The 12,667-nt window shown below is 36.1% G+C and overlaps 1 protein-coding gene across 2 annotated transcripts in view; it reads left to right on the forward strand.

Annotated features, from left to right (window-relative positions):
* Positions 1-12,667, forward strand: part of NUDCD1 (NudC domain containing 1) — a 118,798-nt gene that overhangs the window by 86,493 nt on the left and 19,638 nt on the right. For both annotated transcript variants that reach the window (XM_069081066.1, XM_069081067.1), the window contains exon 8: positions 10,848-10,973. In XM_069081066.1, the coding sequence (XP_068937167.1) occupies positions 10,848-10,973 (126 nt within the window). The remainder of the gene's footprint in view (positions 1-10,847; positions 10,974-12,667) is intronic.

Here is a 12,667-nt window from a genome sequence, read left to right on the forward strand (position 1 = left end):
TTATGAATTTAATGGATATCATTTTAAATACACTTAAAAGAACTACCCTGTATTAAATGTTTTACTATGTAAAATTATAGTCATTACAATAAAAATGAGTTTAAGTTACATAGAGAAAGAAACTAATTCTCTATTTGAAAAGTAATTAAATTTTAATAGATTACGTTTTACTTTCTTAGCACATTGTCTTATTTTTATGAGAAACAAAGTATCAACTTATAGTCACAGCTCCAGAAGATTTGAGTAGCAACCCCTTTTATTAGAAGAGAAAGCAGAAGACATGCATGTCAGGTACCCTTTATACAAAGTGCAAATGAGCCCAACAGGGCAGGTAAAGTCTTGGATATTTATAGGTTCAGCAAAAATGGGAAATTTCATGGGAGGAAAAGGAGTAGGAGGAGGGACAGCCCCATCCGGGAATTGCTAGACCATGGAGGCAGGATGTCCTTGCTTATCTGAGTACATGTACAGTTTATCAGTCTGGTGCAGACTAGAATCTACCTTATAAATGACTTCTTCACGTGCACTAAGAGTTGTGTTAGAGTTGAGAGTTACAAAAGATCACTGTTATATCAGCTTAGGGTACTTCATCATTGATTTGTTCTAAACCTCCTGTATGACCTGGGTTCAGTATCTCTGGAAATAGGGCAACTCAGGAATACAAATTAAGTTAGCCTTAGGGTCATAGTCACAAGTGATATAACCATTGTGCTCTCAAAAACTTAGGCAAGGTGTAAGCAGAGCCAAGATAGCAGAGTAAAGGTGGGGAATTGCCCTCCCTCTCCCAGATTCTCCTCTAAACAACATTAAAATAACATTTCAAAACAGGTTCTCAAGTGGCAGAACCAACAAAAAAGATGGGGTGAAACAATTTTGGAGCCCAGAAAAACTTAAGTTTGTCAGGAAAGGTTTGTCTCACTGGGTAGGTAGTAGAGTGCAGTCCAGAGTAGTTTGCTCCCTCAGCAAAACAGCAGCAGGCGTGGGGGATTAGTGAATCAGCAGCAGTGGCTTCTGAAACTCTTACCCCACAAATGGTAAAGGGGTTAGCAGCTGGTCAAAAGGAAATTACAGGAGATGCTTTACTGGTACTTGATGCAGGACTCTGTTGCATTGCGCATAGTTGGTTCTGGGTCACAGTCTGAGGACGAGGACTAGCAGGAGGTAGAGACTCTGTTCACAGTTGCAGGGTAGAAAAGAGTGCTTGTGGTCTTTCACAGACAGCATCACAGGGCAGGAGAGCACTGACTATATTTCCTCCTAGATCATATACCAGACCCCAAGAACTAGCTTAGAGAAGGGGTAAGGGAGAGGTGGAATGGATTAAATTATTACACATAAAAAAGTCATGAAGGATCCTTTTACACTGGAGGGGGGAGACAAGGAGTGGTGGGCAACTCTTGAACCTTATCAGTTATTCTTATCAGAATTGACTGAAAAGGGGAATAACATACACACTTGGTTGGGTATGGGAATTTATCTTACCCGGCAGGAAAGTAGGAGGAGAAGGGGATAAGAGGAGGGGGACTGATAGAAGGGAGGATGAATTAGGGGAGGTGGTCAGAAGGAAAACAATTTTGAGGAGGGACAGGGTGGAAGGAGAGAAAAAAAAGGATTTAAGTTTGGGAAAAAGCAGGATAGAGGGAAATAAAACAGTGATCATAACTGTGAATGTGAACAAGATGAAGTCATCCATAAAATGAAAGCAGAATGAAATAAAAACCAGAATCCTACAATGTGTTGTTTACATGAAACATACATACAAAGAGTAAAGGGATTAAGGAGAATCTGTTTAGCTGAAGAAAAAAAAAAATAAGGTAGGGGTAGCAGTTATGATCTTAGACAAAGCAAAAGCAAAAATAGTTCTAATTAAAAGAGATAGTAGGGAAACAACTTTTTGCTAAAAGGTGCTATAGAAAATGAAATATTATTAATACTAAATATATATGCATCCAAGTGGTATAGTATCCAAATTCTTAAAGGGAAAGTTAAATGAGTTACAGGAGGAAGTGGACAATAAAACCATACCAGTGGGGGAAACTCAACTTGCCCCTTTCAGAACTAGATAAATCTAACCAAAAAATAAACAAGAAAGAAGTTAAAGAGATGAATTAGAATTTTAGAAAAGTTGAATATGATAGACCTCTGAAGAAGATTGAATGGGAATAGAAAGGAATGTGCCTTCCTCAGTGGCATATGGCACCCACACAAAAATTGACCATGTGTTAGGGCATGAAAACTTCACAATGAAATGTAGAAATATTAAATGCCTCCTTTTCAGAGGCATTTGATGGCTTCTGGAAACATAGATTGAAAATTAATTGAAAACTAAGCAATCTAATCCAAAAAAAGTGGGTCAAAGAACAAATCATAGAAACAATAATTTCTTTAAAAAGAATGCCAACAGTGAGACCACATAAAACAAAATTTATGGGATGCAGCCAAAGAATGTGCTTAGGGGGAATATATACCTCTAAATGATTACATCATTAAAAGAGAAAAAGAATAGATCAGTGTATTGGGCATGGAAATTTAAAAACTAGAAAAAGAACAAATTAAAAATCCCCAGTTGAACACTAAATTTGAAATCCTGCAAGTCAAAGGAGAGATTAATAAAATAGAAAGTAAGAAAACTATTGAACTAATAAATACAAAGAGCTGATTTTTGTAATGGGAATGTAAATTTTTAAGATTTTCCTTGCCCCTAGGCTAAAGTAATAGGAATAAATGGAAGTTTCCTTAAAATAATAAGTATTATCTATCTAAAACCATTGGGAAGCATTATTGGTAATTGGGATAAGTTAGGAGCCTTCCCAGTAAGATCGGGGGGATGCAAGAATGCCCATTATCACCATTATAATTCAGTATTGCTAATTGTAACAATAAAAGAAGAAAAATAATTTGAAGAAATTAGAATAGGCAATGAAGAAACAAAACTATCACTCTTTGCAGATGATATGATGGTATACTTAGAGAATCAACTGAAAACTCATTGAAATAATTAGCATCTTTAGCACAGTTGCAGGATATAAAATAAACCTACACAAGTCATCAGCATTTCTATATATTACCAACAAAGTTCAGTAGCCAGAGATAAAGAAATTCCCTTTAAAATACCTGTAGACAATATAAAATATTTGGGAATCTACCTGCTAAGACAAACCCAGGAACTATATTAATACAATTGCAAAGCATTTTTCACAGAAATAGTCAGATCTAAGTAGTTGGGAAAATATTAGTTGTTCATGAGTAAGCCAAGCTAATATGAAAATGATAATCTACCCAAACTAAGTTATTCAGTGTCCTACCATTCAGAGTACCAAAAATTATTTTATTGAGCTAGAAAAAAAAAATCTGAAAAAACAAAAGGTCAAGAATATAAAGTGAATTAATGAAAAAGTGAAGGAAGATGGCCTCACCTTAGCATATCTCAAACTATATTATAAAGTGGTAGTCATCAAAACAGTCTGGTACTGGCTAAGAAATAGATTGGTGGACCAGTAAAATAAATTAGGTACATGATACATAATATAGTGTTTGATAAACTGAAAGATCTAAGCTTTTGGAATGAGATCTCACTATTTGACAAAACTACTGTGAAAATTGGAAAGTGATTTGGTAAAAACTAGGTATAGACCAATACCTCACAGTGTATACCAAGATAAGGTCAAAATGGATACGTGATTTAGATAAAAGTGTGATGCCATCTCCAGATTAGGAGAGCTTGGAATAGTTTACATGTCATATATATGGATATGGGAAGAATTTATTATCAAACAGAGATAAGAGAGCATTGTGAGATGTAAAATGTATGATTCTGATTATATTAAATTTAAAAGTTTTTGTACAAACAGAACCAATGCAGCCATAGTTGGAAGGAAAGCAGAAAACTGGTTACCCAATTAAGAAATGGTAAAAACATATGAACAGCTAGTTCTAAGATGAAGAAATCAAAGCCATCTGTAGTCATATGAAAAAAATGCTCTGAATCACTATTAATTAGAGAAAGGCACATTAAAACAACTCTGAGTTACCACCTCACACATATGAGATTGGCTAATATGATAGAAAAGAAAAAAAGATAATTTTGGAAAAGATGTGGGAAAATGGGACACTAGTATATTATTAGTGGAGTTTTAAACTCATCCAATCATTCTGGAGAACAATTTGGAGCTATGCCCGAAGAGCTATAAAACTATATACCCTTTTGACACACGCACACCCCTTCCTACTAGGTCTGTATCCCAAAGAGATTTTTAAAAAAAGGAAAAAGACCTATTTGCACAAAATTTTATAGAAGCTCTTTTTGTGATAGGAATTGAGGGGATGCCTATCAGTTGAGGAATGGCTGAACAAGTTGTGATATGAACTGATGCAGTATGCAGAATCAGGAGTACAATATACGCATTTATAGCAATATTGTATAATGATCAACTGTGAATGACTTAGCTATTCTTAGTAATACAGTGGTCAAAAACAATTTCATAGGACTCATTGAAAAATGCTATCCACCTCCAGAGAAAGAATTTATGGAGTCTGAATGCAGATAGAAGCATACTATTTTTCACTGTGTATGTGTGTGTGTTTTCTTTTATAACATGACTTATATGGAAATGTTTTTCTTGATAGCACATGTATAACATTGAATTGCTTACCATCTTAGGAAGAGAAGAGGGGAGGGACATTGGGAGAGAATTTGGAACTCAAATTTTTTTTTTGGAGTGCAGAAGGCAGGGCAATTGGGGTTAAATGACTTGCCCAAGGTCACATGGCTAGTAAATGTTAAGGATTTGAGACCAGATTTGAACTCTTGTTCCAGAGGAATTAATTTTAATTTAAACTTATTTAAAAACAAATATTCTCTAAAAAGAAGGCTTCTCTTTTAAATACTTTCATTCTATGATGCCCAAAGGGCTATAAAACTATGCATACTCTTTGACTCAACAATACCATTACTAGATCTGTATCCCCAAAGAGACCAAAGCAAAAAGGACCTATTTGAGCAAATATTTATAGCAATTCTTTTTGTGGTGGCAAAGAAGTGGAAATCGAGGGTATGTCCATCAAGTGGGGGGGAATAGCTGAACAAATTGTAGTTTATGATTGTGGTAGAACACTATTGTGCTCTAAGAAATGAGAGATGACATCAGAAAAACTTTGGAAGTGTTATATGAATTAATGTAAAATGAAGTGAGTAGAACCAGGAGATCATTGTACAGAAACAGCAACATTTATAACAATCATCAACTGTGAAAGACTTAGGTAGTCTTGTTGAGGTTTAAAATGTTGGGGTTTAGGAGTGCTCAGGACCACAAAATACTGACATGCTGGGTCCTGCCTGAATGAATTCGACTCCAGTCGTCTTGCAGCCAAAGTAAAACAAAGTTTATTAAAGATTTGCCATATTGGGTGGACTCTTAAGGAGCCTAAGCATTTGTGAAGCTTGTATTGATAAGCCGACCAGAATGAATCTGAGCACCTTCCTGGAGGCAAGATGGATCTTATATACAGAAAGAGACTACCAGAGGGTACTAGGGATGGTCAAGTATTATGGGGTGACTAGAGGAGTGGTTTAGGGAGGGTCTTGAGGGAGGATTCTAAGGAGGGGCTTGATAGGATTGGGGTAACTAGAGGTCAGATTCCAGGAACCAGGAGAATGGGATTTTGATGTGTTCTAGGGTAGGAGGCAGCTGGAGGCAAGCCATAGGTAGTTTAAGTTAAGGGTCAAAGATTTGAGCATGAAAAGATCAGATTAAGTGGCAAAATTCAGGGAAAATTTGGGGGGGGGGCGGTTCCCAGGATTTATAATCCATGGGACTAAAATTCTTTTGGGATAGAGGGAAAAAGTCTCCGCATGGGCCAGTATCCCCGACATTCTGATCAATATAATGACATCAGTGATATCAATATAAAAATAATTCCAAAGGACTCATGGTGAAAAATGTTTTCTACCTCCAGGGAACTGATGAACTCAGAGTACAAATTGAAGCATAATTTTTTTCACTTTATTTTTCTAGGTTTTGTTTTGTTCTGTTTTTTTTCACTGGCAACATGGCTGATACGGAAGTATGTTTTGCTTGACTTATATATAATTGATATCGTATTGCTTGCCTTTTCATTGAGTGCGGGAGGAGGCAGGGGAACAGGAAATTTGGAACTCAAAATTTAAAAAGAATGTTAAATATTTTTTATAAAATTAAAAACTTTTGTTCTGAATTGTTAATGAGTTTTAGATAGGTACTTGTTAAGCTCCTTTTAAAAATGGTGATGTCAAACGTACAGTTTAAGTTGGAAAAAATGCCTTAGACATCATCTTCTCCAACCCTTTCATTTTACAGGTGAACAAACTAAGGCTCATAATAGTTAAGGATTGAGTTAAAAGGAAGGATATACTTAAGTCATATAGCCTTAAATAATTTACCCAAAATCTTACATATATTTAATGACAACCATTTCTAGAACCATTTCTAGAAATCCCACTCCTGGTACTTTTTTTAGTGCAGTTAATTATCTCTACCAATAGATACTTTTAAGTTAAAATTGAGATCTAGTTTTTTAGCTTTTCTAGTATCTGTATGTTTCCTAAAGTCATAGCACCTTCACTTCACAATTTATTTTTTTTTCTTAAAGTACACATTGTTTAGTATGACAATCCCAGTAAGATTTGTTCTGCTTTAAAATGCTCTTTCCTGTGTCTGTAACTTGAAAGTCCAGATAAGGTCGACAATAGGTATTCTCTCCTTTGTGACAGGATATTTGGAAATTCAGAATGATGGAATTTCTCTTGTCTTGGGGGTATATTCCAGATGGGGAAAACCTAAACATCCTGAGTTTGTAGATTTCTGAATAACACTTCCTTGTCACTTGTCCTGTATTCACAACTAAGAAATTTTCCTTCCCAGTGGTATGGATAGTAAACATATGGAGATCGTAAATCTGAGGGATACAAACATCCTGAGAGTATGCAAAAACATATAAAAACTTTGTCAAATCTTATATCAGTCAGTCAGAACTTAGGCTCTGACTCCATGTACACTTATCTGCTAGCTTTAAGGGAATAAATGAAATAACTGTATGTCACCTAGCCCGCTTGTTTCCTTTAATCAAACTTTTTAGGATAACAAGTACACATAGTACAAATTAAATACAAATACTATTCACCCTCTGTGTTTCACTTGCTCTTCAGATATGTATATAATATAAACATTTTTTTCCAAATTGCAGAAACTTAAATACTTTACATTACTAAAATGGGAATATTACAGTTAGCTGGCAGATTTGTAAACACCTTTCCAAAAGTTTTAGGGAGTTACTTCAGTACTTAAGGAAGCCTTTCATGAAAAGGAAAAAGGAATGGTTAGATCAGTCAGTCAACAAGCATTTTTAAATGTAGGGTCAACACTAAGTGGTTTCTTGTGCCAGCTTTAGAATGACACTCACGACCATGAAAGTGTGATTTGTAATCGTGGTCCAGGCATGATTAATCAATGCAGTCAATCAGTTTATTAATACTATGAGCAAGGTAATAGAGTAATGAAGCAAGGTAATTGTAGGTCACTAAGTTTCCTAATACTGCTTTGTTCAGTTTCAAGATGCCAGACAATGATGTCAATTAGGCCTTGATGATAATCATGGCCTTGCTGTTTCCAATACCCAGTGAATAGTATGTAAAAATATATAAAAATCATGAAAGGCAGTTAACATCTTCTGGCCAGAATCCCAGAACAGGGCACAGCCCTGGATCTCAGATATCAGGCAGGCTCTGATTTACAGATGTTTCTCATGGGAAAACCTGTGCTGGCCGCGGAATGGCCGCAACACTGTAAAAACCTGGAGCTATCAAGGACTAGCCTGATTCCTGGATCAGATGTTTTGGCTCCCTTCATTTAAAGTGCCAACCTTGTGCCCCTAGGGGCAACAAGGTGATACAATGGGAGAGTACTTGGCCTAGAGTTGGAAGACTCATTTTCCTGAGTGAAATTCTGGCCTTAGACTCTTAATGCTGTGTGACCCTGAGGCAAGCCGTTTAATTAATCCTGTTTACCTCAGTCTCTTCACCTGTAAAATGAACTGGAGAAGGAAATGGCATACTACTCCAGCATCAGTATGTATGCCACGAAAACCCCAAATGGGGTCACAAAGAGTTGAACATAACTGAAATAACCGAAGAACACAATAAACCTTGTGCTAGGTCCTGGAAAGACAAATACAGTGAATAAAGCAATCCCTGCTCACAGGGAACTTACATTGTATCACAGACAATGACATAGGTGTATATCTGAGGAATAAATAGAGAAATAAATCCAAAGTAGCTAAATAAAAGACTTTTTGTGTGGAAAGATCCTAACAGTTGAGAGTATCAAGAAAGACTTTGTATGGAAAGTGATCCATTAGCTGCATCTTGAAGGAAGAGAGAACATGCTGTGAGGGGGAGTTGAGGAGGGAATGCATTCCATGGAAAGGGGATCAAACAGTACAAAGTCATGAAAATGGGTGATACCGTCTTGTGTAAGGAACAGAGAGAATTTGATTGGGTCACAGAGTAGAAGAGGAAGACTACTCCACAATGAGATTAGAAAGATAGGAAGTAGCAGAATTCTTTTGATCCTTGAGGTCAAAGGGGGCCTTAAAGGAATGACACAGCCAGATCTTTACTTAAGAAAAATCATTTGGCAACAGTCTGAGGGAGGGAAAAACTTGAGATAATCTAGGCAAGTTAGATAATTAGGACTTGAATTAAGGTGGTAGCTATGTGAGGAGAGAGGAGTCACATGTGAGCAGTAGTGTGCAGATAACTGATTAGATATGTGGGAGAAAGCAAATTGAAGAGTGCAGGATAATGCCAAGGTCACCGACCTAGGATACTGGGAGAATAATGGTGCCTTCAACAGATTCTTTGGGACATCCAATTTGAAATGTCCAATAGACTATTGATGATGTGGTTTTGAATCTTAGGAGAGAGTGCAACTGAATTTAGTTCTAGGGATCGTCAGTATAGGTGATTGTTAAAACCATGGGAGTGACTGAAGACATAAGAGAGTGTCTAGACACTAAGACACTTAGGCTGAAAAGATTAAGAGACCTAGGACAGAGCCTTAGTAAACATAGTACAATGAAAACAAAAGATAATTGCACATGAAACTGCAGATCTTTTATGCACAACTTCCTATTCATTTTAACTATACAATGAAATTATCATGTAAATTTCCTTTTTTTCTCTCCCCTTTCTCCCCAATGGCTATCATTAGACATATATATATATATAAAACACATGTTATATATTGTATATTCTATATATGTGAAAATATGCTATACATACTTCTATTTATCAGTTATTCAGTTATTTCTCTGGATGCAAATAATGTTTTTCTTTATATTTCCTTTATGGTTAATTTGGGTGTTTGTAGTAGTCAAAATAACTTATTTATTCAGTCTTTCTTAAAACAATACTGCTATTACAGATACTTTGTTCTCTTGGTTCTGCTCATTTCAGTTTTCTTTTTTTTATAAAAGCCTTTCCATTTTTTCTAAAATCATTGAGATCATTTCTTACAGCACAGTAGTATTCCATCAAAATCATACACCACAACTTGTTCAACCATTCACCAATTGATGGTGAATTCCATTTCTTTGCCACCACAAAGAAAGCTGCTATAAACATTTTAGAACATATAGGTTCTTTTCCTTTTTCCCTAATTACCTTCAGAAATAGGCCATGTAGTGGTATTGCTGGGTCAAAGAGTAAAAGTAGTTTAATAACTCTTTAGGCATAATTCCAGATTGTCCTCAACATGTTTGGATCAGTTTACAATTCCACCAACAGTGAATTAGTGTGTCTCAATTTTTCCACATTCCCTCCATTTGTTACTTTCCCCTTGTGTCATTTTAGCCAATCTGGTAGTACACTATTGACTCTCGTAGAGTTACATTCCACAAAAATACTGAGGTCTTTTTCTGATGACCTGCTGTCCATCTAAACCTTCCTTGTCTTCTACTCATGAAGTTGTTCTTTTGGAACCCTATGTTAACTTTGGGTTTTAAGACTTGACATTTATCCCAATCCAGTTTCGTCTTTGGTTATCTTGGGTGGCTAGGTGGCACAGTGGATAGAGAACCAGGCCTTGAGTCAGGAAGACCTGAGTTCAAATTTGGCCTCAGACATTAAGTCTGTGACCCTGGGCAAGTCATTTAACCCCGTTTGCCACAGTTTCCTTATCTATTAAGTGAACTGGAGAAGGAAATGGCAAATCACTCCAGTATCTTTGCCAAGAAAATCCCAAATGTGGGTCATAAAGACTTGGACATGACTGAAACAACTGAACAGCAAGTTTCATCTTATTCTACCCAATATTCTATCCCAGGAATGAGGAACCTGCTGCCTCAAGGCCATAGGTCATCCTCTAGGTCCTCAAGTGAGGTCCTTTGACTGAATCCAAACTTCACAAAACAAATCGCTTTATAATTTGTCAGAAAGTCGCACTGAGGGACCTAGGAGGCCACATGGGACCTTGAAACTGCAGGTTCCCCACCCGTGTTCTAAGCTGTCAAGGTCGTGAATCCTTTCTGTTGTGCAGTATTTTGATTCATCCTCCCAGCCTTTGTCATTTGCTGATTTGACAAGTATGCCAGTGTGGCCATTGACCAACTAACTCCTTGATAAACCTATTAGGGCCAACCATAATTAGAACTGTAACAAATATGCTTCTAATTTGGGGGCATTTTTTGACTATATTTCACTTTTTATTAAGGTTTTCATTTTTGGTATGTTTATGTGTTTGTGCTATGCATTTCATAATATGATCAAATTGTTTAAGTGTCTAATGTTGGTTATGATTATTTTCTGGTTTAAGAATCCAGATCCAGATAAGGAAAAACCACCGTGTAATGCTCAAGAATTAGAAGAGTGTGATATTTTCTTTGAAGAGAGCTCCAGTTTATGCAGATTTGATGGCAGTACTTTGAAGACCACTCATGTGGTAAGTGGTTTATGTTTATTTGTGTTTCCAGAAAATAAAACTGGTCAAGCATGAAAAAGCTATATAACCAGGTGATTAATTGGAATTAGGCAGCTAAAGATTCAGCACTTTCCTGATTACTAGATTATCATGTCACTTCAGAACAGTGACTCAGGAGAAAAAGAGGGGATTTGCTTGAAATGACTAATGATTAATTATTATTTTAAAATAAAGGCATAGGAAAAGTTTAATATCTTACTTCATTGATATTTAAACTTTTATTAATCACAATTATACAATCATATCGACTGTAGCCTAATGGTAATATCTGATTTATGCCCTGGTTTATTGCTAAAATTACATTTCTTTAAAAGGGAAAAAAAGCACATAAGTATATGCTGAAAAACAATTATCATCTAAACTTCACTGTTTGAGAGAAATCTGGTTTTCCCCCCTAAAAGTAAATATATATGATTCAGTCGCACAACACACTAAAATATGGCTTTGTAGCAAGTTAAAAGGTGCCTGGGGTCAACAGCCAATCACAGTGTCATGAGACATGTGAAAACCAGATTTATTACAAGAGAAATGAACATGCATGTGGAACCCAAAGAATTCCCAGTGCACAGAAGTTTATATATTTATGACAATACAATAAAAGGAGGAGGAGAAAGGAAAGGGTGTGGCATGAGAGGGAGAAGGTGCGTGCAGTAAACCCTCCTGAAGGGGAGGAGTGAGGTGATGGCAAAAGCCACATTCTTTTCCCTTGGGAACCATTAGACTATGAAGACAGGAGGGTTTGCTTATCTGTAGCGAACCCCTGCTGCACAAGCATTTTTCTCAGCCTATCACAGACTGACTAGTGCCTGTCTGGCCTGGCAGAGACACACAGGAAGTCTAACTTGGTTTACACAAAGCTTGGGGGTACAAAACAACTTGGGTCAGCTCAGGGGGCGCTTTGTCCTTGACCCATGAAAGCCCTCTTGCATTGTCTAGGTCCAGTGTTTCTGAAAAGTCTGGTAACTCAAAAAGACAATTTCAGGGGACCCTTTAATACCCCTTAACACCAGAAAATCAAGGATATTTAGAATTGTAAAGAACAGTTGTAAATCAGATTTGAAAATATGGAAGATAAAATATTAAAAATCCAAAACATAAAATTTATATTTAAAATACATGTTAGTTTGATGGCTCTGAATTTTAAAATAAAGTAAATGTTTTTGTTAAAATTTCATCAAATATGCAACAACTGCCAGTTTATTTTTGTAGTTCATTTATATTGAGGCCTTATTCACCAAAAAATCTGAAGTTTTAATGGCAAACAAATTGTTAACAATTTTGGGGTTTCCGAATTCTGGCACATTTTGATCAAACTTATGTCTGGTGGCATGACCAAGTAATATTCAATAATTAAGAAATAGCTTGATTTTCTAGGTACCTTTTAACTTGCCTTATTTTAACAGTGCCTTATTTTAGTGTGTTGAGTGATTGCCTCTTAGCAATCTAGCTATAAACTATCAATAAACATTTATTATAAGCACCTACTGTGTGGTATGCATTGTTGGTTTTAGACATGCAAAGGCAGAAATAAAATATTCCTTTTTTTTGGGTGAGACAAAGATACATACACAGATTAATAAATGTAAAATATATGTGTAGAAAACAAATACAACCTATATATTTTTTTGAGTGGGCAGCACTAGCAATTGAAAAGA

The sequence above is a fragment of the Petaurus breviceps genome, unplaced genomic scaffold (assembly GCF_028583685.1).
Source record: "Petaurus breviceps papuanus isolate PSGF00001 unplaced genomic scaffold, PetGlider_PUasm1.0 98, whole genome shotgun sequence".
Taxonomy (NCBI): domain Eukaryota; kingdom Metazoa; phylum Chordata; class Mammalia; order Diprotodontia; family Petauridae; genus Petaurus; species Petaurus breviceps.